We start from the raw sequence: 24504 nt of genomic DNA on the forward strand, positions 1-24504 counted from the left end.
ATGAGGTTGACTGAAAGCAGGGATCAAGTTTCTCTACTTATCGGGAATTACTATTTATTACAAGTAAATAGATTCTGGAGGCAGGAAAACAGTTATAAACAAGTGGCATGTAATTCATAGATCATAGAAGATCATCGAATCCCTACAGTGTGAAAACAGGCCCTTCAGCCCAATAAGTCCACACCGAACCTCAGAGCATCCCACCAAGACCCATCCCCCGAGAACTCACCTAATCTACACCTCCCTGAACACTATCGGCAATTTAGCATGGCCAATCCACCTAACCTGCACATCTTTGAACCATAGCAGGAAACTGGAGCACCCGGAGAAAACCCACACAGACACGAAGAGAATGTGCAAACTCCTCACAGACAGTCGCCGAGGCTGGAATCGAACCTGGGTCCCTGGCACTGTGAGGCAACAGTGCTAACCACTGATTCTATATTTAAAACTCCAATCACCTTATAACGCACCCCTATACAGTTGCAGCCAAATACACAAATGCTATGCGTGGAAGGAAAAGTGAGGAAGTAGCTCCATGGCTCTGTCCACGTATTCTCTGAGACGACTGGCTTGTCTGGACATGCTTTTCAGCAAAGTGTCTCTTCTCCAGGTACTTTTACTTACTTGCCAGGGCAGTGATTTATAAAGTCCCTGACTTATTTGTTAAAGACCATAAGACATAGGAGTGGAAGTAAGGCCATTCGGCCCAACAAGTCACTCCGTCATTTAAATCATGGCTGATGGGCATTTCAACTCCACTTCCCCGCACTCTCCCCGTAGCCCTTGATTCCTTCTGAGATCAAGAATTTGTCGATGGATACCTTGAAGGCATCCAACGTCCCGGCCTCCACTGCACTCCGTGGCAATGAATTCCACAAGCACACCACTCTCTGGCTGAAGAAATGTCGTCTCATTTCAGTTTTAAATTTACCCCCAGCTAGCTTTCATAGATGGAATATAAATTGGCTTTCTTCAGGCTTTAAGTGTTTTTTAATTCCAGGGATAAAAACAACACCCTCCTTTCCAAAGGTCCAGAGGCTTCTTGTTAACATCCACAAGTTATTCAGCTATGTAGAAGCCAAATGATTACTGGCCAGCAAAAGGCCGTTGTTATTGACAACTGGTCACTGCTCCACAAATTAATCACCTACTGGTTGCCAGACGAATCCTCCTTTGTACATACTCCTGGCTCCAGTTCATCTGCAATTAAACTTCCCTCACGAGTTGAACAAACAAAAATGCATACAGCACTTATGGTAAGTGCTAACTCCTTGCTTACAAGAACTGCCGCAATCCCATCCACAATCATTTGTTTTAAAAGCCATCTTTTTTCTCACTTCAGCCCATGGACAAAAATACAAGAAATAAAAAAGATACAGTCTTTACAAAAATCATCAATTTATCTGAATGACAAGCGCAGGTTAAAAGTAAACATTTATTAGATTTCAGTACTTAACAAGAAAACAGCTATTTCTTGCAAACTGATTAGTTAATCAGTCAATTGACTCACCAAGTCATGGCAGAAAAGAAACATGAATTATTAAACTCTCTACAACTTAAACTCCTCCTTTATTTAAAAAAAATACATTCTCAAAGAAACAGACAGACAAAGACAAAAATAAGAGATAAATAATATGGGTGAGGAAGGAACTAGTAAGGTCATTAAAAGCAGAGTTCTGACACCAGTCGATTACATGCAATGTGATATTTCTGAACAGCTCCTTTCAGATCTTTGAGGAGGATACAAGACTTGAACACAGTCAGCCTTGCATTCACAGACTAAAGATTCGCCAGTTGTGTCTCTGAAGGTATTTATCCCCCACTTGTGAGAGACAGGGTGGCACGGTAGCTTGGTGGTTCGCACTGCTGCCTCACGGCACCAGGGTTCTATTCCACCCTCAGGTGACTGTCTGCATGGAGTTTGCACATTCTCCCTGTGTCTGTGTGGGTTGGCTCTGGGTGGTCCAATTTTGTCCCACAGTCCAAGGATGTGCAGATTAGGTGGATTAGTCATGTTAAATTACCCTTAGTGTCTGGGGATGTGCAGGTTAGGGGAACTGGCCATGGGAAATGCAGAGTTATGAGATAATCTGGATGGAGTGTCCTTTGGAGAGCTGATGTGGACTTGATTGGCCAAATGGCCTGCTTCCACTCTGTAGGGATTCTATGATTCTAGAGAGCGAGAGAGAGATAGATTACATCTGCACTGGCTAGGTGTTTCAGCTACATTGTCCAGAAACGACGTCATACTCAACTGAGAGGCTGTTTCTATGCAGTACTCCTGAACACACATAACAGGTCGATAAACCAGAAGTGTCACTGTGCAAGACTACAAGAGACTCAAGCTGTCTAGCATCCTTTACCACTGTCTGAAGGCAGAAATGTATAGATTAAACATGCAATGAGTTCTGCTAACCTTTTTCTTAATATCAGCAACATTTTCTTCCATGGCTTGTAAAGCAGTATCTTTTCCATTTTTATGTCTGCAGTGCAGAAAAATAAAGGAGGCTTCATGAAGTTCTTCCTTTTTGAAATCTACATTGACTTGTTCATAATTATAGCTCTGCATTTCTAGATGGTTTTCTTCTGTCTTTGACAATAATGCAATTATTTTCATAAACATGTTCTGGTCCCATTCTTAAATAATGGAATTACTTTAGGTATCCATTAGTTGTCTGGCACAACTTTTTTTACAGAGAATTATTTTTTATCTCTTCTCCAAGTTATTTTAAAATACATGGATGCAATCATCCAGGCCAAGGGCTTTACACTTTGAATTGGTTTTGGTTATTTTCAATGCATCCTCTTTTTGTTGTAGAATCGTCAAGTTATTAATTTAACTTTTGAAGGAACATTAAGGAGATCATTTATTGGGAACGGTAACATAGTGGGTTATGTTTCTGGTCTAGTACTTGAGAGAGCTGATGTAATGCTGCATGGTTACAAATTCAAATTCCAGTACAGCCAGCTAAGAAATTTCAGTTTTGTTAGTTAGGTAAAAGACTAGATTAAAAGCTGTCAGTAACATTGACAATGACATGATGAGATTATGATAAAAACCTACATGATTCTCTAACAGTCCATTAATCTGGCATCTCCTGATCCACGGTTGGTGTGGTTGACTCTTAAATGCCCTCTGAAATAATCTAAGAAACTATGCACAAAAACAGAAGTTGCTGGAAACTCAGCAGGTCTGGCAGCATCTGAGAAGAAAAAGAAATCAGAGCTAACCTTTTGGGTCCAGTGACCCTTCCACGGAACCCGAAACGTCAGCTCTGATTTTATTCTTCTCAGATGCTGCCAGACCTGCTGAGCTTTCAGCAACTTCTGTTTTTGTTCCTGATTTACAGCATCTGCAGTTCTTTCAGTTTTTCCTTAGAAAACTATGCAGTTGTTTTAAACTGCTATGGAAAGGCCAATTAAGAACATTATAAACAAATGGCATTAACCTACGTACTGGATATAATAAAAGTACAACCATACACCAGATACAAAGGCATACACAATCCTGTCAATGTATAAGCCCCACTCCAGAGACTCAAGAGATAATTTGCCTGAGAAGGAAGCCTCTCGGTCCAATCTTTGCATGCCTGCTCTCTGTGGAACAACTCAATAAGTTCCATTCCCCATCTCCATCCATGTAGCCATGCAACTTCCTCTTCCTCAAGCTTATCCAATTTGCTAATGAAATCATTCAGCATTTCCACTTCTATCACTTTCTTAGGCAGAGTCTCCCAGGTCATTATCAATGCTGAGAAAGGTTCTCTCTCGCATCCTTCTTGTATCTCTTGTCCAGAACTTCAAATCAGTGTTTCCCTGTTTCTTATACCAACCATTAATGCAAATAGCTTTACTTTGACTGTTTTCTCTAATCTTGTCAAAATCCTGTACACTTCCATCAAATCTCTCCTTAAGTGTAATTGCTCCAAGGAGAACAACTCCAGCTTTTTCAACTTAACTTGATAGCTAAAATCCCTCTTCCTCAAAACCATTCTAGTAAATCTCCTGTGCACTCTTTCTAAAACCTTCAGACTCTTCATAAAGTGTGGCAATCATAACTAATCTAGTCATGGGCTAAACTGAGATCAGAGATAATGCGAACTGCAGATGCTGGAGAATCCAAGACTGACCTATCCCCTCCCTACCTCCCCACTTATACTCTCCTCTCCACCTATCTTCTTTTCTCTCCATCTTCGGTCCGCCTCCCCCTCTCTCCCTATTTATTCCAGAACCCTCTCCCCATCCCCCTCTCTGATGAAGGGTCTAGGCCCGAAACGTCAGCTTTTGTGCTCCTGAGGTGCTGCTTGGCCTGCTGTGTTCATCCAGCTTCACACTTTGTTATCATGGTCTAAACTGAGCTTTCCAACAAGTTCAGTTCCCACTTTTGTCCTCAATAGCTCTATTTTTGAAGATCAAATGCAATAAATTGTGCTAACTGCTCTTTCAATATCTCCTGCCACTTGCATAAACCATTTCTCCAGAAACCCCACACTCTTCTGTCTGGGAAAATGTGTTGAAATTGAGATAATTGTCCTACAATTAAATCAGGCAACATCCAGGCATGCTCTTCCATTGTCATTCCTAGATAATTGCTGGGTCACTAGAGGTCGTGGCACAGTAGTACACTGAGAAGAGCCCAGGGAATCTGCAATATTGATTCTCAATACCCTGAAGTCACACGTATATTAAGTCAAACAGAGACAAAAAAATTTCATGTTGTAGCCATCAATCACCCTCCCTGAACTGATAAATTGGTACCCCTCCATATTGAATACCATTTGAAAAGGTAATGAAGGCAGCAAAGGCATAAAACTTACATTGGGTGGAGAACATCAATGTCTATCACCAAAAGGAATTTGATGGTGCCAGAGCTGACTGAACTAGTCAAATTCTGACAGAGATATTTACCATAATGGCCTTTTGACTGTGTTGTTTTTTCAGCTAACATGAGGAAAGGTGTACTAGACCCTATGCTCACCATCTATTTATCGCTGATGCAGCAGATCTCCATGACAATATGACCAGAAATGACCTTTTCCAGGTCTTGTGGAAATGAAGCCCCTTCATTATACCAAAGATACCCATCGTTATGTTGTGAGCCACAACAACTGTGCTAAGTAGAATAGATGCAGAACAGATCTAGCAACTCATAACAAGGCACCATGATGCACTGTGGGTCATCAGCAGCAGCACAATCATATTCAACCACAATCTGTAACCTCATGGTTCAGAAAACCCCTCACTCTAGCATTACCATCAAGCCTAGGGATCAACTCTGGATCAAAGAAAAGTGCTGGAGAGCATACCAACTGTAGAACTAGGCCTAATTAAAAATGAGAAAACACAGCGTGGAGCTGGAGGAACACAGCAAGCCAGGCAGCATCAGAGGAGCAGGAAAGTTGATGTTTTTGGTTGGGACCTCATTTGTGAAGAGGGTATTTATTTGCAAGTTGGGACAGTGAGTGACTAGGTGGGAACTTGCCTATGGTGGTCTTCACATGTATCTGTTGCCCATGTCCTTCTAGATTGTAGTGATCATAGGTTTGGAAGGTGCTTTCCAAGGAGTTGTGTGGTGCTGAACACTTGTTCTTTGAACTATCTGCACCCCGAGTCATGTTGTTCCTGTATAGTTAGAACACTGAAATCTATGTGACGAAGTGGAACGTTGCCCAGGTATTTCCTGCCCACAAAAAGTGTAGTCAAATTAGCACTCAATCAGTTTCTTAATCACAATGTGTTGGAGTGTATATCAAAATACATACTGTACTGCAAATAAGATCCAGGGGTTACAGGTGAAGATTGTGATGTAGAATCCAGGGCATTCAAATAGAGGGGATCTTTCAGAATGCCACTAGATTACACGGGTTTATTAGGCAGTCATACTATGTAACACTGTAAAATACAGCAGTTGCAACTGTAAGTGTGCCAGGGGCAGGTGAGCCAGTTGCGATATGCCTGTTATTTATTATGGCAGGTGACCATCTACCATTATTCTCATATGGTTTTCTATTCAGATATTTGAAATGTAGATGCATATCTCTGGTTAACAATGTACTGGACTCATTTTAATTTAAGCTACTCAGCAGGAAACTGATGGATCATAAGCACTGCCCATTTTACTCTCTGCCAGATTTTACTTTCCATTAAGTCTAAAGCAACATCACATGATTTGAAACAACAGGGGCCTGACTTGAGCCTGTCAGTTTCTTGTCAGGAAGACTGGGTCAAAATTATAGTTGCCCATAATCTGGAAGCATTTCAACATCTTGCAACTGTATCAAGTGTCAGCCGTACAGAACACAATCATATTACCATGATATTTTGGTAGCTGCTGCATACAACTTCTCCGTACAATCTTGTACAATAATCTACATGCTGATATCTAATATTTCTCTTGAACAGAGAAACATTTAGCTTCTTTGAGGTCTAGACGTAGATGAATCATGATAATTCCTCTTTTCAACATTACGGTTTTCTCTTATTTTAAAGATATGTTGTTTACGTATTGCACATTATATTGCATTTAATACTGAACCATTTTTGATAAGCAGAACAGGCACTGTAGAAATGATGGATTGGCGAGAGTTAACACGTACAGAACTTATTTAGACCAAGTCCTACTTCCGTGCTGAAAATTCCTTCCATCATGTTATGTGGCACAATCACCATGCTAAGTGGCACAGACTTCGAATAGATCTGGCAGTTCAAGACTGGGCATCCATGAGGCACCATGGGCTATTAGCACTAGCAGATCCTGGTTGCCAAGTCTACAAAATGTTAAAATCTCCAACCACGGAGACTAAAAGGTAGCATCTTCCAATCCTTTTTACAATGTCACATTTTCATTAATCATTCATCGTTCAGCTTTGTAATTTCATCATCAACTACACCAATGGCCTTCAGCAGGACTGTGTAACTTTAAAACAATCTACTTTGTACAATGAAGTTTTTATCACTTGAATTAACACCATTTCAATATTCTGATTAGTAACATTAGATTTTGTTAAGGGGATGCAAAAATGTTACTTTTTAAAATTTGCTGATCCATTAACTTTTGAAAAACTATTGCTATATCACATTCCATGTTGAATCTCATTGAAGTCCTTTTTATGGAACGGTTGTACAGCAACAAAGGGTTTGTCATTCAAAAATACGTCTATACTTAAAGAGATTAATCCTTCCATGCCATTTGGAATCACTAATCTTTTCTAATGATCTCAATGTATTGCCATCCATGAACATGAAAGAGGTAGAAATTTCATACTCTGCATTTATTTTGATGATGATTCTAAATAACATTTTAAGCAATCTACTCCACATCTGGTCTAAACGCAACCACTATCAAACATGGCGCAATTAAATGAATCTGTAACAAACAGTCTAGTAAGGAATGCAAGGCTTCTTAGGATTAGTACAATTAACCTTCACATTGATTTTCTTCAATTTCTGAATTGAACATCACTTCAAAAACTCTTCCTCTACTCTGGGCAGTTCATTGAGTAATAATGTTTAGATTACATTTGAAGGACCAGTTAACTCTTATTCAGACATCCATTTATCTATTATTCCTACTCCAGTCCTGCAAGGTGTACTATAATTGCTCATCAATAATTTCTTCTGTCTGACGTTCTTTCATTTGACTGATGCCAGCATCCTGCATCTGAATGCTCTCATAATGGTGTAATCACTAAATCTTCCATCTTTTGTGATACTGTCTCATGTCCCAATTGTGCCATCAAGGTTGTTGAAAACAACTGCATCCCCAATAATTTGTTTTAAAGCAGTAGCTTTTGATCCAAAAGAATGCCTTTTGCTAAGAAACAAATTCAAGTTGAGATAAAAAGGGTCTCCATGCATGCCATATTAGTATAACGCAGTACTTTTAATGCAAGCATAGATTTAGAAATTTTCAGATTGAATTTCTGCAATTCGTTTTTTAAAATTTCTTAAAGTCCATCCCATTCATGTTCCTCTGGAATGACCCTGCATCTTTCGAAAACTGTGATAATCTGACCGTGCCTTGTAGACATCAAATGGCTACTTTTGCTTGTAAATTTCATCCATAAAGCTTAACAAAAATTCAAAAACTTCATGAATGTCCCACTCAGGCGTATTGGCTCAAAAAATACTTGTTCCTAAGTTTTTCTTCATTAATGCCAATGCCATACCTTGTCTTCTCTTCTATAAGACATAATCTATGTTCCCACAGCCAATAGCATAGGGAACTTGTGTGTGGAGCCTGAGGAGGTAGGGGAAGCCCTAAATGAGTTTTTTGCTTCTGTCTTTACGAAAGAAACGAACTTTGTAGAGAATGAAACCTTTGAAAAGCAGGTGTGCATGCTGGAATGGATAGAGATAGAGGAAGCTGATGTGCTGAAAATTTTGTCAAACATTAAGATTGACAAGTCGCCAGGCCCGGACCAGATTTGTCCTCGGCTGCTTTGGGAAGCGAGAAATGCAATTGCTTCGCCACTTGCGAAGATCTTTGCATCCTCGCTCTCCACTGGAGTCATACCTGAGGACTGGAGAGAGGCAAATGTAATTCCTCCCTTCAAGAAAGGAAATAGGGAAATCCCCGGCAAGTATAGACCGGTAAGTCTCACGTCTGTCGTCTGCAAGGTGTTAGAAAGGATTCTGAGGGATAAGATTTATGACCATTTGGAAGAGTATGGCTTGATCAAATACAGTCAACACGGCTTTGTGAGGGGTAGGTCATGCCTTACAAACCTTATCAAGTTTTTTGAGGATGTGACTAGAAAAGTTGATGAGGGTCGAGCTGTGGATGTGGTGTATATGGACTTCAGTAAGGCATTTGATAAGGTTCCCCATGGTAGGCTCATTCAGAAGGTCAGGAGGAATGGAATACAGGGGAACTTAGCTGCTTGGATACAGAATTGGCTGGCCAACAGAAGACAGCGAGTGGTTGTAGAAGGAAAATATTCTGCCTGGAAGTCAGTGGTGAGTGGGGTTCCACAGGGCTCTGTCCTTGGGCCTCTACTGTTTGTAATTTTTATTAATGACTTGGATGAGGGGATTGAAGGATGGGTCAGCAAGTTTGCAGACGACACAAAGGTCGGAGGTGTTGTTGACAGTGTAGAGGGCTGTTGTAGGCTGCAGCGGGACATTGACAGGATGCAGAGATGGGCTGAGAGGTGGCAGATGGAGTTCAACCTGGATAAATGCGAGGTGATGCATTTTGGAAGGTCGAATTTGAAAGCTGAGTACAGGATTAAGGATAGGATTCTTGGCAGCGTGGAGGAACAGAGGGATCTTGGTGTGCAGATACATAGATCCCTTAAAATGGCCACCCAAGTGGACAGGGTTGTTAAGAAAGCATATGGTGTTTTGGCTTTCATTAACAGGGGGATTGAGTTTAAGAGTCGTGAGATCTTGTTGCAGCTCTATAAAGCTTTGGTTAGACCGCACTTGGAATACTGCGTCCAGTTCTGGGCGCCCTATTATAGGAAAGATTTGGATGCTTTGGAGAGGGTTCAGAGGAGGTTTACCAGGATGCTGCCTGGACTGGAGGGCTTATCTTATGAAGAGAGGTTGACTGAGCTCGGTCTCTTTTCATTGGAGAAAAGGAGGAGGGGAGGGGACCTAATTGAGGTATACAAGATAATGAGAGGCATAGATAGAGTTGATAGCCAGAGACTATTTCCCAGGGCAGAAATGGCTAGCACGAGGGGTCATAGTTTTAAGCTGGTTGGTGGAAAGTATAGAGGGGATGTCAGAGGCAGGTTCTTTACGCAGAGAGTTGTGAGAGCATGGAAGGCGTTGCCAGCAGCAGTTGTGGAAGCAAGGTCATTGGGGTCATTTAAGAGACTGCTGGACATGTATATGGTCACAGAAATTTGAGGGTGCATACATGAGGATCAATGGTCGGCACAACATTGTGGGCTGAAGGGCCTGTTCTGTGCTGTACTGTTCTATGTTCTATGTTCTATAATTCATTTTTCAACACATCATAAAATTCAGATTTAGAGAACTGTGGCCAGCAGAGGTAAACAGCCAGGGAAGCCACTCAATTTTGCATAATTAGTAATGATTAAAGACAATTTAGGAGCAGCTTTGCCCAGACAGTATCATGATGTCAAAAGTCAGAGTTGTGCATTTAAAGTTCCTGCTTAAAAGAGTGGGGGTGATAAATGCTGTGTGAAGTGCCAATGAGAAGTGTGACTGGTGGGAAATGGGTTGGCTGTGCTGGAAGTAACCCACTTAGGTCAGGAACCAGAGACATTATGGCTAATTGAGAATGCAGAGGAAGACATTTGTGCACAAAATTGTTGAAATCAATGTTGAGTCCTGAAGGCTGTACGCTACTTAGGCCAATGATATTCCTCTGACTTACATCGAGCTTTGCTGAAGCACTGCAACAGGCCTGAGGCAGAAATGCTGGCATGGCAACATGGTGGTATGTTGAAAATGTCAGACAACAGGAAGCTTGGGGTAATTTTTATAGACAGAGCACACATGTTACCAGCATGGCCAACCCATTTTCTGCCATGCATACTTCTCATTTGTATCCTACCCAGCATTTATCTCCATCTGGGCTTATCATCAGCAATCCTTTTGTTTGTCTGTCCTTTTTTCTTTCTCTCTGGGCACAATTTCCATCCTCTGGACTCTACTCTCCATCATCAGCATTAAAACCATGCTTTCCCAGCTGCTTTCAGTTCTGACAGAGTCAATGTTTCCATATCTACAGATGCTGCTAGACCTGCTGAGTTTCTCAAACACTGTTTTGGTTTGTAACTAAAATTTATTGTTAATATAATTTTGCCGCATCAAGTTCAACATAAACGCATCAATCCTGACTCAAGGACAGTTACGCGGCCAGGGAAGCAATTAATGTGGCATGGGCTAACTCGCTTCCTATTTTGACTTCCAGTCATCTTTGAGGATGCAGCTCCCCCCCGCCCCCGCCCCCCACATTCCCGAAACTTCTTCCCAGTGTACCAAAAACAGAGAATGGAAATTCATGAAGTATAGAATTGTGTACAAGAATTCATTCTTCAGTGGAAGTAAAATAAATTTAAAGAATGATTTTAGTTATAACAGAGCATCTTTAGTAAATGATTTCCAAAATTTTGTTCACCCAAAATCCTGTCCAGAACTCAAGAAATCAAATTAATTAAGTTGGATAAAATAGTTTACTGCTGTTTTGTACTACAGTGCTGCTGACTCAAACCTTTAAAGATGAAGTGGAACTGTATGCAATTACAACATTCTATATACATTAAATAGAACATAGAACATAGAACATAGAACAGTACAGCACAGAACAGGCCCTTCAGCCCACAATGTTATGCCGACCATTGATCCTCATGTATGCACCCTCAAATTTCTGTGGCCATATACATGTCCAGCAGTCTCTTAAATGACCCCAATGACCTTGCTTCCACAACTGCTGCTGGCAACGCATTCCATGCTCTCACAACTCTCTGCGTAAAGAACCTGCCTCTGACATCCCCTCGATACTTTCCACCAACCAGCTTAAAACTATGACCCCTCGTGCTAGCCATTTCTGCCCTGGGAAATAGTCTCTGGCTATCAACTCTATCTATGCCTCTCATTATCTTGTATACCTCAATTAGGTCCCCTCTCCTCCTCCTTTTCTCCAATGAAAAGAGACCGAGCTCAGTCAACCTCTCTTCATAAGATAAGCCCTCCAGTCCAGGCAGCATCCTGGTAAACCTCCTCTGAACCCTCTCCAAAGCATCCACATCTTTCCTATAATAGGGCGCCCAGAACTGGACGCAGTATTCCAAGTGCGGTCTAACCAAAGTTTTATAGAGCTGCAACAAGATCTCACGACTCTTAAACTCAATCCCCCTGTTAATGAAAGCCAAAACACCATATGCTTTCTTAACAACCCTGTCCACTTGGGTGGCCATTTTAAGGGATCTATGTATCTGCACACCAAGATCCCTCTGTTCCTCCACGCTGCCAAGAATCCTATCCTTAATCCTGTACTCAGCTTTCAAATTCGACCTTCCAAAATGCATCACCTCGCATTTATCCAGGTTGAACTCCATCTGCCACCTCTCAGCCCATCTCTGCATCCTGTCAATGTCCCGCTGCAGCCTACAACAGCCCTCTACACTGTCAACGACACCTCCGACCTTTGTGTCGTCTGCAAACTTGCTGACCCATCCTTCAATTCCCTCGTCCAAGTCATTAATAAAAATTACAAACAGTAGAGGCCCAAGGACAGAGCCCTGTGGAACTCCACTCACCACTGACTTCCAGGCAGAATATTTTCCTTCTACTACCACTCGCTGTCTTCTGTTGGCCAGCCAATTCTGTATCCAAGCAGCTAAGTTCCCCTGTATCCCATTCCTCCTGACCTTCTGAATGAGCCTACCATGGGGAACCTTATCAAATGCCTTACTGAAGTCCATATACACCACATCCACAGCTCGACCCTCATCAACCTTTCTAGTCACATCCTCAAAAAACTCGATAAGGTTTGTAAGGCATGACCTACCCCTCACAAAGCCGTGTTGACTGTATTTGATCAAGCCATGCTCTTCCAGATGGTCATAAATCTTATCCCTCAGAATCCTTTCTAACACCTTGCAGACGACAGACGTGAGACTTACCGGTCTATAATTGCCGGGGATTTCCCTATTTCTTTTCTTGAAGAGAGGAATTACATTTGCCTCTCTCCAGTCCTCAGGTACGACTCCAGTGGAGAGCGAGGATGCAAAGATCTTCGCAAGTGGCGAAGCAATTGCATTTCTCGCTTCCCAAAGCAGCCGAGGACAAATCTGATCCGGGCCTGGCGACTTGTCAATCTTAATGTTTGACAAAATTTTCAGCACATCAGCTTCGTCTATCTCTATCCATTCCAGCATGCACACCTGCTCTTCAAAGGTTTCATTCACTACAAAGTTCGTTTCTTTCGTAAAGACAGAAGCAAAAAACTCATTTAGGGCTTCCCCTACCTCCTCAGGCTCCACACACAAGTTCCCTATGCTATCCCTGATCGGCCCTACTCTTTCTTTGACCATTCTCTTATTCCTCACGTAAGTGTAAAATGCCTTTGTGTTTTCCCGGATTCCATCTGCCAAGCCTTTCTCGTGCCCCCTCCTGGCTCTCCTCAGACCATTTTTGAGCTCCTTCCTTGCCTGCATGTAATCCTCTCTAGCTGAACTTGACCCTAGCTTCCTCCACCTTATGTAAGCTACCTTCTTCCTTTTCACTAGAAGCTCCACCGCTCTCGTCATCCAAGGTTCCTTAATCTTACCCCTTCTTGCCTGTCTCAGAGGGACATATTTACTCATCACTCCCAACAACTGTTCCTTAAACCGTCTCCACATGTCTATAGTTCCCTTACCATGGAACAACTGCTCCCAGTCCATGCTTCCTAACTCATGTCTAATCGACTTAATTTTTATGAAAGCCTAGCTACCATATTGAAAGTAGAATGACTGAAGATATGATGTCAATATTGGTATAATTTATTTTAACAGCATAACAGTATCTGCACGCAGGCTCTCAAAATATGACATTCTCAATGACTTGTTCGAGTTTTCAATGCACCACACTTGTTTGTTTGGAAATTCATGGTTTGTTACTCAATTTTGAACTAATTTCAAAGTCATTAGTTAAACTGAGACATTATTTTCATTTAATTATTATCCATGTTGTTCTTTTTTTCTTATATATCATCTAGAATCTTCCACATGGTATCAATTCATTTTCTAAAAGCACATTATCCTGAACACAACTTCCTCCATGTAAATAAACAGACGCCTCAATATTATATATTTGGGAAATTAATTATTTCGAAAAGACCATTCCCTCCACCCTTTGTTATTAATTATACTATTCCACAAGACTTTACAGTAAAAAATGTAGAATATGAAGAAAGGTCTTGACAGCAATGAACGTAAGGACCTGATGAGTACTCACTCCTATTTTGAAAGATTCATATCATCTCAAATTATTTACGTAGGCTATTTTATTAAAAACTAATTCTCAATTATAAGACAGATATACTACTGTTTAACCATTTCGTTTCATCTAAACTCATTCAAGAAGACCGGTACTTACAGGGTACTGTCCGCAGATAGAGGTTATCGCGGATAATCTGCTGAAGCTCGTGGTCAACCGAACCTTTCTGGAACCGTAAATTGAGGTAGTGACGAAGGTCCTTGTCAACAGTGCCGCCTGCAAAACAGAAGAAGGGTCACATCTCGTACTCCTGGAAATAGCACAGCCGAGAGACAGTAAAGAGTGTGTAGTATTGGCTGAATTCTCGGCGATAGGAGCCGAGGTTTAACAAAATCCCACCCAGGTCTGTACCAGTATAGTCCTCATCGTCAGCTCATCCGCAAATAAATTATTCATGCAAAATATACAAGATTTGAAAGCCAATAAATCTCGATGTGGGTTGTTAGGTTGAGTAGAATACACCAGAAACAACAATGATATGCGCCCTCAGTCGAGTGTCCAACCCATCTCCATGGTCTGAAATGGAGATGAATTCGTTTCGCTCTTTGTTGTATTTCACGCCTATTGTGATTTAACCAAATTCTGGGACTAGTTTTAGAAATTCCTAGAGGTTTTTTATGCTCACGCGACTAACCGATTCGAATGTACTGCTAGCAGTCGGTCACTCCACTCCCACAGTGCAGGATCTAACCCATCGACAAGAAGCTTCGGTCGTTGCAGGCTCGGCGCACACAAGAAAAGCGTAGAAACTCGACTACTGTCACCGTCTCACCACAGCACTCATTCTGGCTGCATTTTTTTTTGCCTGGAAGCCCTGTTCCTGTTCACGGGTTGAGCGCTAGCCTCCTCTTTGCCCTGTCTGTCGCTAATGTTACACCGTGTCCTTACAGGCACCAAAGACACACAGCAGCAAAATCCCGAGGGAACAGCTCACAGCAATTCGCTCATTCCTATTGGCTGTGAAGCCGAAAAAGGATTCCATCAAGACATGAAGCCCGCCGACTGATGCAGATGCTTTCTGGCAGCCTGTGAAAATACCATCCGTACAACAACAGATGTACTCTGACGACTGACATAAGCTTGAATCACTCATATTATTGAGAATGCAATGAAACACGGGCACGAGCAAACCATGATGTAATTGTGTAGAGACGATTCATTACAGTGACTTAGTGTGGCACCAAACCAGGCCGTGGCATCAAAAAAAATCCACCAAATGAATTGGTAAACATGACGCTTTAAGCTAACACACCCTCCGAGATCGGGACAAGTTCGGTGGGACTTCTGATTTAACGCTCCATTGACTTTACTTAAGTTAAAATCGGTGGTTGAAATTTTTCACTTTTATTTGTTTTCAAATATGAAAAATGTGATAACAAGCAAACGTGCTGCCATGGTTAGCTATTTTGTTTCGTATACTGCTTGTAAAAATACAATGTATTTGGTTAACAACAAAACAAACGTCAGCATTTTTATCAACCAATATGCATTGCTTAAAGTGCCACATCTTATATCTGGCATCACAATAACTTTGTACTCCACATGTTTGTATATAAACTTCTCTGTAATGAAAATTAGAAATACAAACTTCATCTGGCTGCAAATATTGTTATTTTCTTACAAAACAAATCTCTTACATAACTGTGGAAACAATCGAGAAAAGTTCAGTTCAAACGAGTACATAATTCGTATTTTTACATTGGGTCCCTTTGACGTCCTGAGAGGCAAAGCACTTTGCGACAAACGAACGCCAGCTCACGATTTGTGGCGTAAACACCATACGCCTCAGCAACCAACACACCTGGGTCCATTCCGGTGGACTCTTCTCCATTGTCATGGAATAGTCAAAAAGGCGAATGGATGCTAGTCCTTTTATTTAATAGATACACAAGCAGGTACAAATTGGGCTTCAGTTATATTAAGCTCCCATTGTCATAATTTTGCACTATAGGCTTTGATGGGAATGCAAGAATATAATTGCAAAGGGGAATACAGAAACTCTATTCCCTAGGATTCATAAGATTATGGGTTATTTAATCAAATTTTGAAGATATTGAAGGGAGTGCATGAGGTAGCTAAAGACAAAAAAAAACGTTTCTGGTAGGGGTGTCCAGGACATGGGAAAATGTCTAAAAATTAGAGTCAGAACCTTCAACAACTCCTATTAATATTGTACGTTTAATATTATGAAATGTCCCATGGTGCTTCACCAGAGTGTTATAATGCTAAGTTACACATTGAATCACATATCTCTTTATTAGGGCTCCTCTAAACAGAAATGGTGGTAGAAGTTTAAAACTCTCCTGCAAACAATTGGCATTTGATTAACTGTAAATGTAATTCTGACGTTAAGATTTTTTAACCAAAGATATTCAGGGATAATTCATAGGGATGAGTAAAATCACATTTAATCCATGATCATTTTGAAAGGTGAAACAAACACAAGGGACTACAAATGGCCACTTGTTCCTACATTCCAATATTCCTAACTCAATTTCTGTTTACACAAATACTGTTTGAGCTTCTGTTTCTTTCCAGAAATTTCTGTTTCTTTGATTAAATAGCTTTTTATAATCTACACTAAATTGAAAAATGATATTTATCACAATTATCTTACAGAGATAGTACACTTAATCAATATTTAACATATTTGTGAAATCTCAATTGTCTTTTTGCTAGTATGATGAGATGTATTTGTACCAAATAACTACACACATGCTTAGTCAGGCACTTGGGCAATTCTTTTTGAATTGTATACATCTTGCCAGGAGGGGGTCTGAGACTGAGTTCAATTTCAGGAGAACTTCTCCTGAACAAAGGAATTACACCAAAATATAATTTCCCTTTTTCTTCTGATTTTATTTATGCACACACAAACACAAAAAATTGACCCGCCATGAGAAAAAAAAGATGATTTACAATATCTATATTTTCAAACTTGAGAAACAACAAAATAAAATGTTATGAAGGAAAATAAACTTGATTTGTGTGCCCACAAAAGAAGGTCTGCATGGTAAACATGTGAAAAGGTACCATATAGTGCCATACCAATTTCCTAATACCAAATGCAGCAGGTCATTAACCTGAACCAACTAGAGCCTGTGAACCAATACTATATAAGTGGGAATACATTTCCATATTTAAAAAAAAATCTTTTGAGAAAGATTTAGACCTTTCCCAACATTTTATTCATATACTCAATTACAAAGCATGTCTCTTGCAATCCAAATTATTGTCTTATTCTGATCTTGTGCAGAGTGAATTAGTTGCTCACCTTAGACTTTTTTTTAATTTATACATTGAAAAATACAGAGGCTGCAATCTTTTGAATACTGATGGCCAAAGGAAAGAACATTGGAGAACAGGATCCTCAGTATGATTTCAACTGGCAATAGCCAAGATGTATGCAACATTCAAAGTTTAATACTTAAGAAGTGCCATCATATGGTGAGTTACTTTTCATGGATATAATTCCCTTAAGAAATGGCATTATGTGCATAGAATAAAAACTGCAGATTGAAAAGAAAGATATTGTCTGCAAATGATTAGTCTGCAACATCATCTGTTAATAAATGGCACAAAATATTGTGCTGAAAGCTGAATTATCACAATGGTTATACTAGGAATTTCAAAGCTTTCATAAAACGCCGTGACCCCCTCAGCAACATTTCAACATTGCAATTAGTTTAGTCATCAACATCTCAGACAGGCCTCAATTAGCCATGAACAATTAATTTATCAATTCTCACTTAATGTTAACATCATATCTAGAATTGCAGTCACACTGTCCTTAGTTCTAGGCCAGGAGACCAAGGTACAAATCCTAACTACTCCAGAGATGTGCATTTACATTTATGAACAAATTTATTAGAAAGTGTCTTCAATATAACTGGTGTTTTTGGAGTTCTATATAGTGCAGAGGTCATGTTCAAACTTTATACCAAGAGGCCCAGGTTCAAGTGCCACCTGCTTAACAGGTGTGTAACATCTCTGAATGGGTTGATCAGAAGACATCTAAGTCATACCTGGAAGTGGTTAGTTAATAGTTGCCACAATCACTTGATGAAGTATCAAAGAAACATAGTCTTCTCACATAGGATTCCTTATTGATATTGATGAAGCTATGTAATTTGGAATAGACATACTGAATCTAATGTTAGCAAATATTGACAGTCATTTACCAGAATTGGTGACAAGGTCAGCATCTATTTCTTGAGAAGGTGCAGGAGGCGATGGGCTCTATGAAATTCAACTTTACAAAACCTTGTAATCATTGTGGGGTGGGGTAATCACAATTCCCTGACAAAACTTAGAATTTCAATCCAGTCAGGTTTTTTATATACTCATTCATGGGTATGAGGACATTGGTGTCTAAGCTTGCTCTTATTGCCCATCTCTAATTGCCCTGCAGAGGGCAGTGGTGAGCTCCCCGAGATGGAAGAATGCTGATCTTTGTTCATACAGTTGCTTTTTTACATATAGGTGATGAGACCTTCAAATAGAATAGGGCACAATTACTGAACATTGTTTTCAAGCAATAGATTTATTATGTGTCTAGTAAACAATCCTTTTTCTCAATATGCATTATACATCGATGGGAAGTGAAAGGAAATTTTGTCTTCACTTTTTCAGCCCATTGGCTTACTTCAATCCTGATTTAACATTTGCAATTTTGTGTACATATCGAAGTGCATAGGAATAAAGACATATGTTATGAAAGTCTTCAATAGTAGTTGCAGTCATGGCAGGAAGAAATTTCAGAAAACCCTAGTCTACAACTTGCGGGAGCAAAGCATGGCACATACTGCACCCTGAACTGCATGTTCTTCCTCACCCTTCAGCTTTGATTAATTTTATGGCTTAAACTGGAATTGAGAAATGATAATGGAATCAACAGGACATCTGTGATCTGGGTGAATGATGAAACAAAACTTTAATCAGTACAATTTAATGGCAGAGAAAGCATAAGAATAAACAAAGAGGGTGCAATTGGCTAAAGTGACTCAAATTAGAAAATCTAGAAAAAAATAGAGGGAAGAAAGAAAAAGTGAAAAAGGGTAAAAAAAAGTTTAAATTCCTCTAGAAACAATTTACTGCCCAGAGAGAGACCAAACTTTTAACACTTCCCTTTTAAAGGTTAAGAGGTATTGCAGGAACATAAATATCACAATAAAAGTTCCTTATGCAATAAAATAGCAGCCGTATCTTTCTGCGGTGTTATTCATATTTACAATAACATATTTCTTGACATTCATTGGGAGACCAACAGTAAAATTCTATTTTGTGATGCGAATGAGCACAGCAGTGTAATCACCGTAATTTCTTGCAATTTGCATTTTGTGGCATAGAATTTCCTGTCACAAATTGTAGAATTTAAAGAAATAATTAATAACTGAAAGCATTGTGAATACAATGTTATATTTGCAACCAATGTTTCATGCATTTCTTAGTTGAAAGCAGACATCAGAAATTGAATTCTAACAATAAGCAAAAATACATTCTTTGTATCATAATAGTTGCATGTTCCACACAAAGAGGTAGATAGAATCATAGAGACAGCACAGAAACAGACCCTTTGGTCCAACTTGTCCATACCAATCAAATATCATAACTAATGTAAGATAACAAGGTGTACAGCTGGATGAACACAGCAGGTCAAGCAGCATCAGAGGAGCAGGAAAGCTGGCGTTTCGGGTCTAGACCCTTCTTCAGAAAATGTAGATGGGTGTTCAGAGTTGGGGAGATGTTTTTTGGAGCATACAATACGCCTAGAAACTGGATTTTCAGGTGTGACTACTAACATTAAGGTGTTATGAAACTTCAAGTGTTCATCCAAATTCTTTTTAAAGGTTATGAGGTTGCCTGCCTCAACAAGCCCCAGGTAGTACATTCCAGACTCGTACAACCGTCTGGGTGAAAAAGTGTTTCGTCAAATGCCCTCTATATCTCCTATTTTTCACTTTAAAATTATGTACCTTGTTACTGTCCCTTCAATTAGGGAGAACAGCAATTATGCCCCCCATGTTATTACCACATGGCCTGCCATTACACACCACCTGTTGTTAGTCACTATAGTCCCCATTAACAACTATTCACCCTCCCAGCCTGATCGTTATCAACTCTTTGTCTATCCAGCTGCTCTTCTCTCTTTTTTTTATTGTCTTTATTCTCTCTCTCTCTCATTTACTCTCTACCCCTTTATTCTGCATGGGCAGCACGGTGGCTCAGTGGTTAGCACTGCAGCCTCACAGTGCCAGGGACCCGGGTTCAATTCCAGCCTCAGGTGACTGTCTGTTTGGAATTTGCACATTCTCCCTGTGTCTGTGTGGGTTTCCTCTGGGTGCTCCAGTTTCCTCCCACAGTCCAAAGATGTGCAGGCTAGGGGGATTGGCCATGCTAAATTGCCCATAGTGTTCAGGGGTGTATGGGTTATAGGGGGATGCTGCAAAGGGGCGGTGTGGACTTGTTGGGTTGAAGGGCCTGTTTCCACACTGTAGGGAATCTAATAAACTGACATTTTCCCAACCACCATCAGTCCTGACGAAGGGTCACCAGACCCAAAATGTTAACTCCGTTTTTTTTCCCCTTCACACATGCTGCCAGACCTACTAAGCATTTCCAGCTCAGCTTTTCCTTTGTTTTTGTATCTGCTGTCCTTGTCTGACTATGTAGTAGGTGACTGGTGAGTTTTAAGGTTTTTATCTCCTTTGAACTGGGGTATTATTTAATATAGTACTGGGAAGATGCAAGTATTAAATTAATTTTATGCCATAATTACTTAATCTCTATCACATAACCACTGACAATCGTTGAACGATATTTAAAATTTGAACAAAATTTAAAGAAAGATTGTAATGCAGGTGCTGAGTTTCTGATGTTGATTGTAGGAACTGATGGACACTTCATTGATGCACAGAAACTAAATGAAGTGTGTGCAGCTCAAAGAATTTCAGCTCAGAGTTGATGAGCAGAGATCTGAGTTTTGGAGACTGCTACCTCAAGGAGGGCTAAAATACCTCAACACTTAATTCCAGAAGGTGGCATTGTTAAGCTAAGTATTTCAGATTTTGTGCATGGTCAGAATCAGGAGAGGATTGTAAGAGTGGCTGTTATAGGAATACAAAAAGTAGCATTGAAACAGTCTCGGCCTATGCAATTGTCTTAACAGATTTGATGTTCTTGTAGTTTGTGTGGATGACAGCAAGGACTGCAAAGACAATGTGCAAATGAAACACAGCATTGCAGTTCAGGGAGCCATTCACATGTGGGAAGCAAAAAGGAATTATAGAACGTGATTTTTGCCTCCAGCAAGATTTTAATTTACCTGATGCTGCAATGCTTATATTATTCTTTGTCACATAAGAAACTTGTATGGTATAGAAACCAAGTTGCCGGAAAAGCTCAGCAGGTCTGGCAGCATCTTTGAAGGCAAAAACAGAGTTAATGTTTTAGGACCCCGAAAGATTAACTCTATTTTTGCCTTCAAAGATGCTGCCAGCTTTTCCAGCAACTTGGTTTTTGTTCCTGATTTACAGCATCTGCAGTTCTTTTGGTTTTTATATGGTATAGATATTGGAGTGGACATTTATTATAGCTAACAATTATGGTAAAATATCATAGCCCTGAGGCACATAGTGTCTGGGTCAGTATTATGCTAGTAATTTAAACACAGCAGCCTAATTCCAGTTTCAAGTGATTTTGGGCTAAGATGGATGTTCTGATACCTTTATACCTCAGGCCACATACTATGATACAGTGATGATATCATGACCATGTCTCTTAAAGGTATACTGACAAAATGTCTGTGCTTCATAGCAAACAATTACAGTAAGGGTCAGAATAGTTAGAGAAAGACATTGTTCACTGCAGTTGCGAACTGGAGTGGGAGTGGAAAGATCCAGTGTCATGATTCACCAATTACATAGATAAGACTAAGACAATATTCTGCTAAGGGAATTTAAGAATTAGGGACTAAATTTAAAAACTTGTAATTATCTTGATTCTTACCTGAGCTAAAAGCAAATTGGCATAGGTTAAAAATGATCAGAATGAAAGTACTTGGCTGAAATAATGGCATGGGAGAAATGGGTTTCAATTTATGGGGCTCTTTATAAAGGGGAAAAGGGTAGAGTTGTATTGTTGGATGCCTTGAACTGAACCATGCTGGAACCAGTGTCCTAATGAATTATATAATGAGGGCTGCAGAGAGTGATTTTAACTTAAAATGTGGGGAGATGGTTCATATGAAGGGAGATTTGGAAAATTTCAAAGAAGAGGACAAGGCAATTATGCAGGGTAATGTTGCACACAATACCAAAGTATACAAGCATAAAAAAATGTGTAGCAGAGAATAAGTTCAGAAGAAGGAAAAATCTTCTATTAAAAAGAGGTGGAATTAAGGGCTAAATTGTATCGGAGATAATAGGAACTACAGATGCTGGAGAATCCGAGATAACATGGTGTAGAGCTGGATGAACAGAGCAGGCCAAGCAGCATCTTAGGAGCAGGAAAGCTGACATTTCGGGCCTAAACCCTTCATCAGAGATGGGGGAGGGGAGGAGGGTTCTGAAATAAATAGGGAGAGAGGGGGAGGTGGATTAGAGATGGATAGAGGAGAAAATAGGTGGAGAGGAGACAGATAAGTCAAAGAGGCGGGGATGGAGCCAGTAAAGGTGAGTACAGGTGGGGAGGTAGGGAGGAGATAGGTCAGTCCAGGGAGACGGACAGGTCAAGGGGGCCCTCAACAACATCTCCTTCAATTCCTCCAACTTCCTACAGACAAAGGGGGTGGCCATGGGTACCTGCATGGGCCCAAGCTATGCCTGCCTCTTTGTAGGTTATGTGGAACAATCCCTCTTCCGTTCCAAACAGGTGGATCAGGGTAAAGCGGTTGACGTGGTGTATACAGATTTTAGTTCCCCATGGTAGGCTATTGCATAAAATACGGAGTCAAGGGACTGAGGGTGATTTAGCGGTTTGGATCAAAAAATTGGCTAGTTGGAAGAAAACAGAGGGTGGTGGTTGATGGGAAATGTTCATCCAGGAGTTCAGCTACTAGTGGTGTACTGCAAGGATCTGTTTTGTGGCCACTGCTGTTTGTCATTTTTATAAATGACCGGGACGAGGGTGTAGAAGGATGGGTTAATAAATTTGCAGATGACACTAAAGTCGGTGGAGTTGTGGATAGTGTGGAAGGATGTTGCAGGTTACACAGGGACATAGATAAGCTGCAGAGATGGGCTGAGAGGTGCCAAATGGAGTGTAATACAGAAAAGTGTGAGATGATTCACTTTGGAAGGAGTAACAGGAATACAGAATCCTGGGCTAATGCCAAGATTCTTGGTAGTGTGGATGAACAGAGAGATCTCGGTGTCCATGTACATAGATCCCTGAAGATTTCCACCCAGGTTGATAGGGTTGTTAAGAAGGCGTATGGTGTGTTAGGTTTTATTGGTAGAGGGATTGAGTTTCGGAGCCATGAGGTCATGTTGCAGCTGTACAAAACTCTGGTACGGCCACATTTGGAGTATTGCGTACAGTTCTGGTCGCGGCATTATAGGAAGTATGTGGAAGGATTGGAACGGGTGCACAGGAGATTTACCATGATGTTGTCTGGTATGGAGGGAAGGTCTTATGAGGAAAGGCTGAGGGACTTGAGGCTGTTTTCCTTAGAGAGAAGAAGGTTAAGAGGTGACCTAATAGAGACATACAAGATGATCAGACGATTAGATCGGGTGGAGATGACTAGCACGAGGGGACATAGCTTTAAATTAAGGGGTGATAGATATAGGACAGATGTCAGAGGTAGGTTCTTTACTCAGAGAGTAGCAAGGGTGTGGAATGCCCTGCCTGCAACAGTCGTAAACTCGCCAAGTTTAAGGGCATTTAAATGGTCATTGGATAAACATTGATAATTGTGGAATAGTGTAGGGTTAGATGGGCTTCAGTTTGGTTTCACCGGTCCGCGCAACATCAAGGGCCGAAGGGCCTGTACTGTGCTGTAATGTTCTATGTTCTACACTGGCCCTAAAACCCACCTCTTCCTCAGTTACATTGATGACTGTATGGGTGCCGCCTCGTGCTCCCACGAGGAACTCGAACAGTTCATCCACTTCACCAACACCTTCCACGCCAATCTTAAATTCACCTGGATTATCTCTAACACCTCCCTCACCTTCCTGGACCTCTCTGTCTCCATCTCAGGCAACTACCTAGAAACCGATATCCATTTCAAGCCCACCAACTCCCACAGCTACCTAGAATACACCTCTTCCCACCCACCTTCCTGCAAAAATGTCATCCCCTATTCTCAATTGCTTCATCTCTGCCACATCTGCTCCCAGGATGAGGCATTTCACTCCACTACATCTCAGATGTCCTCGTTTTTCAAGGACTGCAACATCCCCCCCGCAGTGCTTGAGAACGCCCTTGACTGTGTCTCCCGCATTTCCCGCAACTCATCCCTCACGCCCCCCTCCCTGCAATAATAACCAAAAAAGCATTCCCCTCACCCTCACACCCCACCAACCTCTGGATCCA

At 40.8% G+C, this 24504-nt stretch overlaps 1 protein-coding gene across 16 annotated transcripts in view; it reads right to left on the bottom strand.

Annotated features, from left to right (window-relative positions):
* LOC125463094 (membrane-associated guanylate kinase, WW and PDZ domain-containing protein 2) overlaps positions 1-24504 on the bottom strand; it is a 545354-nt gene that overhangs the window by 319899 nt on the left and 200951 nt on the right. For 14 of the 16 annotated variants that reach the window (XR_009447220.1, XM_059654599.1, XM_059654586.1 and 11 more), the window contains one exon: positions 14065-14181. Coding sequence is in view for 11 of the 16 variants with exons in the window: in XM_059654599.1 (XP_059510582.1) it covers positions 14065-14181 (117 nt within the window). In the remaining 5 variants the exon portion in view is untranslated. Of the gene's footprint in view, positions 1-2419; positions 2476-14064; positions 14182-14599; positions 15145-24504 lie in introns of those variants that run through there. The other 2 variants (XM_059654589.1, XM_059654592.1) reach the window with 2 other exon arrangements.

This window comes from Stegostoma tigrinum, chromosome 25, assembly GCF_030684315.1.
Source record: "Stegostoma tigrinum isolate sSteTig4 chromosome 25, sSteTig4.hap1, whole genome shotgun sequence".
Taxonomy (NCBI): domain Eukaryota; kingdom Metazoa; phylum Chordata; class Chondrichthyes; order Orectolobiformes; family Stegostomatidae; genus Stegostoma; species Stegostoma tigrinum.